The following is a 6,607-nucleotide window of genomic DNA, read 5'->3' as shown; positions in this document are numbered from 1 at the left end:
GGTTGTTCCTCCCGAGGTGCATCACCTTGCACTTGTCTGTGTTGAAACCCATCCTATTCTCGTCCGCCCACCCTTGTAACCTGTCTAGGTCAGATTGTAGCCTGTTGCATCCTTCCAATGTTCCCACGTCCACCCACAACTTAGTGTCATCAGCAAATTTGAACAGGGTGCCTTTTTCCATTAAAGTACCAGGAGCACCAAGCTCCCTGCTACTTCACCCATCCTGAAAATGTTCCTAGTAAGACAAAACACAGTCGTTCTTCTACTTAGCAGCATAGGTCTCTATGAACATATTGCCCTGATGCTCTGCTTCATAATGGGCCTCCACTGAATGCAGAATCCAGTTGAAGGTTTCTGTTCTGATACTGGCATCTTTCAGTGGGATCTGCGTGGACTACCTAAGAGATCAGACTTAGGTTAACATATGCAAGCTAAATATGGCTTCATCCCCCCAGTAAAGAAAATAGGGTGAAGCTCCTATGTGAGAGAGAGAGAGAACTTTCATGGGAGCTAGACTTACAATAGGGAAATTGCTTCTGCCAAGCCAAGAATGACCATGGATGTCATGGATTCATAACTAAAGACAAGATCCATTGATTAAGAACGGAAGAAATGCCATACTGAGTCAGATTGAGGGTCCATCATCTTGTTTCTGGCAGTGGCAGAGTTGCTTTAGGACACGTGTTACAAGTGGCATGGGTGGCACACTGCAGATCGGGTAGGTAACAAGCAGTGCAGCAGCAGATAGGGCAGGAAGCAGAAAGCAGAGCAGCAGATTTGGCAGGGGAAGGGGGTCAGTGGAACTAGAGAAGGATGTGGGGCTAATCTGTAGCATGCCTGCCAAAAAGATTCCCCCTCATCCCCCCTCCCGCTGTAAAGTAAGAGTATTTGTACAGGACATATCCAGTGTAATGCATCCTCTGTCCTTCCTCCCGTGGCATCCACCACCATCAGTTCAGGGATGTCACAGGATAAATTCCTACCTGCCTATTCAATAACTACTAATGGATGTGTCCTTCATGGGCCTGTCCTCCAAGGACATTCATCTAACCCCTTTTCGAACCTGGTTATCCACTTTTACTTTTCTTCCATGATTCCTCACTTACATTGCACATAAATATCTTTTAAGCATATAATTAAAAACATAAAACAAAAAAACTAGGGCTGTCAGTTAATTGTAGTTAACTTATGCAATTAATGTGTTAATTTTTTAAATTGCGTTAATCACACACACCATTTTGACCGGTGGAGTGTACCAGCTCCAGACCAGCTGGAACCCACGTGCACATCCCGCTCTCGGCCCACCCCGTGCCTGCTCCAGACACACCTGCCCACGCTGAGCAGCCACGGAGAAGATACTACTTGGGACAGGGGAAAAGTGGTCCCTCCCCCTTACTGCTATCAGGCCCTTCTTGCTGCAGCTGCCCAGAGCTCACACCTGGGATACCCTCCAGCTCCTCTTTGCTGCTGTCACCATCGCCTCTGGGTCACCCAGCAGAGCAGCGGTGGCAGTGTAGTGAGCCGGAAAGGCAGCTGCAGCAAGAAGGGCCCAGCAGTGGGGAGGGGGAGGTGCCGCTTCTCCTTCGTGCTGAATGGCAGCTTCTGCCCAGCTGCTCAGCCTGGGCACCTGAGCTTGGGGCAGGCTTGGGGCAGGGCTGTTTGCACAGGTTCCAGCTAGTTTGTTCTGGCCAGGGCAAGTCCAGTGAGCGCGGGTGGGCCGGTGTCAGGGCTGGGGCTCTGCGCTGTTGGTGGGGGCAGGAAGGAACCTTAGAGTGCATGGGTGTGGGGTTGCTGACTGTTGTTTAACTGTGTGATTAAGAGTGATTAATCGCAACTATTTTTTTAAATCTTGCAATTAATTATGATTATTTTTTTAATAATTTGTCAGCCCTACAAAAACCCAAACTTTTGTCTCTAACAACTAAGGATAGGAGGGTTTATTTGTACTTGTGTTTCTAACTTAATTGGCAGCTGCCCAGATATTTGGGTGATGCTTCTTTTTAAAGATAAAATATTGATCAGTGGTAGAAACTTGAAATGAAATAGAAAAACAGACTCCATTCCTGGCTTGCTGAACTTATGGGGCAACACTGTGTAATAATTAACATGTATTTTAACAAGTTACAGTAGTGTGAGGGCATCCATCTTAAGGTCATTTAACTGCCACTGATTTCAATGGGGAGGGAGTCAGGTTGGTTTGTAATGATTTACTACCTCTGAAAAGTTCAGTTGAACATGCATTTTAAATTGTAAGCATTTTAGTTAAATGAATATTTCTAAAATCAGTCAGATTCCCCTCTTGAAACACTATAGAGACAGCACACTTCTGTACAGAAACATGCTACTGCATGCACTGAGGCTACCCTCTGCATGTTTTTACTCATGCATCTGCATTTACAGCATTGGGATGTTAGTGACTTAGCCAGAGTTTCAGCTATACTTCACTCTTAGGTTTTAGTCTTCAAGGGCTAAACCATGCAGCCCTCACATGGGCCAGGCATAAAAGTGGCGGAAACTCACAGAGTTCTAGTTCTCCCTTTGAATCCACATGTAGAAATCAGCAACAGCTGCAGTCATCTTACTATCTACCAATATTTTCATGGGAACGAATCACCTCCAAAATGGATCGAGGTGAGGCAGGGTCACTGCCTCCTAGCTCTGACCAGCTATGGAAGGGAGTGCATACTAGATGTTCCTAGCTAGCGATGCATACAGTTTGTTCACCCGGGTGCCAGACAATTTTGGGAGATATTGCATCTCTCAGAGACCCGCTGCCATGGTGATAATGCAGCTTTATGCCATAATGATGCAGGGCAGTTATTAACTGCTACATCTTTACTTCATCAGAAATCTCTTTGAAATCTTTAGGAATCTTGCCTGAGTAAAGTTCTCAGGATCAGGTCTATGTGTGTGTGTATAGAATAATGTGTGTGTGTTTGTGTGTGTAGTGTATATATAGCATTAGTGTTCAATAGTGTGTGTATGTATGCATAGGCAGATAGAGAGAGAGAGAGTAAAATAGTTACAATTTGTGTGAATAAATCCCAGATTACATTCATCTACATGTCTCATTTATGCATCACCACTTCAGAGAATCCCTTTTGTCCAAAGAAACAGAGAAAGCACTTGGAAACACATGAAATGTCAGCACTGCACTGCTCCATCTGCTTTGCTGTGTCTATATTACATAGTATGGGTCTCTGTTTAGTAACTAAAATTCCATAGGCCTTACCCTTTGCAAACTTTAAGCAGGCCAGTGGGGATTGTATCTCTGTGGTCACATTTGCTTGAATAAGGATTGTGGGATTTGGTTTCTACATCTAGGAAGCTATGTCTCTTCCCTCTATTAATTAGTTCTTTCTCTGTCTTCCCTTTCTGTCTGTAGTCCATACCATATGAAGGAGTCTGTGGAGTCTATGGGGCATCTAGGTTGCATACAGACATCTGGGGAGGTTAGGGGGAAGCTAGATTATGTTAAAAATGGCCATCCAATCTAATTTAGTTCACCCAGGTAAGGACCTTACATTAGTTAGGTGGATCTATAAGTGAACTGTACAGAAGTTCAACAAGACAGTTAGATTGATCGAAAGTGGCTGACTCAACCTAAGGTAACTGTAAAAGGGGGCAGACAGAAGTGCAGCTCCTGCACTGAGAATGCTTTTCAGGAAGTGTTCTGAGTTACAGTTATCCCTTGGACCAAACAGAAGTTCACTGTTGGTTCCAGGAGGAAGGGGAATCTAGCTGCTAGCTGCAAGCCTGCAGCTGGTTTCACCAGCAGTGGCCCCTCCTACGTGGGAGACTGCAAAGTTTTTAGAAGGGGGGGGCACGGGAGCAGAAGGAGATCATTCTAGGGGTTCTCCAGCTGATGCTGGAGGGCAGGGTGGGTGAATTGGAGCCCCACCCCCTACCTCAGGGGGGCTCCAATATACCCATCCCAACCTCCAGCAGGGGCTGAAAAGCCCCAGACTGAACTCCCTCTGCTCCCTTTCCCCCTTCCCATTCTGAAGTCAGCGACAGGCAGGCAGGCAGACACAAGTTACAGAAAATGCTCTTGTTTCGAAACATCTTTGTCTGACCCCTCATGTATTAAGGTTTCAGATTTTCAGCTGTCTGAACCATGTGCCCATGTTTGGTCACAACTATAAACTGCTTTCTTTGGCCAGATCAGATGAAAGTTGTCACTTCTGTCTGCGCCTTGTAGCTCCAAGTTAGTTTAACTTAGCTCAGGTCTGGCAAGACAGATCTAACCTAACCTGTGTACAGTTCCCAGTGCAGTCCCAGGCCTGGGAAAGCCCAGCCACTGGCCCCAGTCCCAGGGCTGCGCTTTTCCTACCCCCTCCCTGGCACCAGGCTATTTTTAGCCCCCCATCCTCTCTGCTGACTCCCAGACAGACACTGCCCCACCCCAGCTCACCAAACTCCCATCCTGGAAGCTGCTCCTATTGCCGGTTTTATCTGCATTTGTTGTTACTGGGAGCTGAGGAAGTAAGCTGGGGTGGGGGGAGGGGCAGAATGGATATGGGGTAGGTTCATTGTGGGGGTTGCTTGTCTGGGGATGAGGGGGAGTCAGGCGGCTAAAAATAGCCCCTGGTCATGGGGAGTGGGGAAGAGAGTACCCCATCCTCCCAAGCCCCCTATGGAGTCCACAAGCAACATCCTGCCAAACCCTTCTGGACCCCAGCAACCCCTCCCCCCCCACCAACCTTGCCTACCTCCCTGATCCCCCCTGTAGACTCTGCCTGCCTCCCCTCCACCTGGGACCCCCTACCAGAGCCCACTTGCCCCCTCAATCCCCTCAACCCCCCCAGCTAGCCCCTCCCATCCCAACTTACCTTAGATCATGTGGCCATTTTTAATGCTATCTAACCTCCCCCTAACCTCTCTGAATGTACACACCCTTAGTTTTGACTGGATGGTTCAGTGATACGTGCAGCTTGCAACTGATGTTGCTTATGATTGTTCTCAGCTTGCCACTGAACCGCTCAAAAGCACTAAGCCTTGTCCCATAGTGAGACTTTAGGATTGCGGTTTTGTTCATATAACATACAGGATATGACTGATCTGCATCTACACATTGAGAGAGACCAGAGAGACTGACCAGAGGAGGCAAAATGCTATACTTCCCTCCAGCTACAGATATGCTACAGCTCCTTGAGAATTAATTATTCATGGCAGTAAATATATAGAGACACAGTACCTTAAGCAGAGTTTTGTGGTGAACCTGAAAACGTATTGTCCACAGGTTGCCAATTAAAGGAAGTGGTGCTGGTCCAGGAGGAAGTTTGCTTCGGGCCCTTTGAACACTCAGAAAATTCCAGACAAAATAAAAAGCAATGAGACCTAAAATTATTTGAATTATGGGGATCATTTTCTATCTACTTTATTCCCTGAGCTCTCTCCGTTATGTGATGCCAGACTGAGAGTTCTCCTAAGCAGCTAGTAGCTAAGCACTGGCCACAGACACACCCACCCCAGGCTCACCCTTCTTTACTGACATGCTCTCAATATTGGGCAAGGTGTTGGAGAAAATCAATAACGTTCAATGCAAACAGATTCCAGCTGGTCAGAATTTGCACATATGATGGTGCAGGAAGAACAGCATTGGGGAGAAGGATAATGAAATGGGAGTTAAGACTACAGCGGAGCCACTTTCCAGATATAGCATAGTGAAAGTAAGAGTAGTCCACCAGTTTGGCCTTTGTTCTTGAAGTGGAAGATGTGGTTCAGTTCTGTATTCTGACACAGATTCCATGTATGACATTGGACAGATCACTTCTGTAGCTCAGTTACCCCTCTGTATGGTGGTGATAGGTAGGATGTTTGAGAGCGAGTCCAAAGGCCCACAAGATGGGCTGAGCTTGCTGCCTGTGTGCTAGTAAACCACCATATAGATTTGAAATGGAAAAATGCTGCTGAGAGGCCACAAACAGGATAATCATGAGCTCTCTGTATGCAGTGTGACAACTGGAATGTGAGCTGATAAACAAGGATGGTACAAACTGAACCTACCTTGAACTCACTAGCATAAGTAACAGTCCTGAAAAGAAAAGTTGCATGCTTGATGATAAGAAAGATGTTTACGCGTAAGAACTGCTCAAAGCCTCTTATTGTGTAGCTAGGCATGCACACTAGAAATTTCTAACTAACCATGGGGGTTGAGTCAATTAAGTGGAGAATCTGTGATGCGAAACTGTCTATATAAACTTACTTGTCTTCAAAAGGGGGGCTGGTTCTTGGAGGAGACAAGCTGCCCTTTGTTGTTGTGTGCATGCTTCAATAAAGAGCTTTGAGATAAGACCTTACTGGTGTTGCCTGTCTCTTGCAGTCAGACAACGAACCTGGGAAGTCTGAGTTAGAGTCCCTGACAACTTTGGCACCCCAGATAGGACACGTCTGACTCTCCGGTGCGGGATTGGACTCCGAAGCAACGCAGTGCGCATCCTCAGACTTTGAGGAGCCTTGCCTGGTAGCTGGATCCTGCGTCGACGATAAGGCATTGTCCCATGAACCAGCCGAAGCCCGTAGAAATCCAGCAACGTCAACCTGCCCTTTGAGCAGGACCCAGTTGGAACTAGGTAAGTGAGCGCTCGGTACAGGGAAATGGGAC

The 6,607-nt window shown here is 46.8% G+C and overlaps 1 protein-coding gene across 1 annotated transcript in view; it reads right to left on the bottom strand.

The window, feature by feature from the left end:
- LOC109308513 (cytochrome P450 2J5-like) overlaps positions 1 to 5,447 on the bottom strand; it is a 24,665-nt gene extending 19,218 nt beyond the window's left edge. The window contains exon 1 of the mRNA XM_019532855.1: positions 5,198 to 5,447. Coding sequence (XP_019388400.1) covers positions 5,198 to 5,368 — 171 coding nt within the window. The 5' untranslated portion in view covers positions 5,369 to 5,447. The remainder of the gene's footprint in view (positions 1 to 5,197) is intronic.
- Between the last annotated feature and the right edge of the window lie 1,160 nt (positions 5,448 to 6,607).

The sequence above is a fragment of the Crocodylus porosus genome, unplaced genomic scaffold, assembly GCF_001723895.1.
Source record: "Crocodylus porosus isolate Cpor-Errol unplaced genomic scaffold, CroPor_comp1, whole genome shotgun sequence".
NCBI classification, from domain to species: Eukaryota; Metazoa; Chordata; order Crocodylia; family Crocodylidae; genus Crocodylus; species Crocodylus porosus.
Note: the sequence above shows the minus strand (reverse complement) of the source record. Positions and strands in the feature narration are given on the sequence as shown.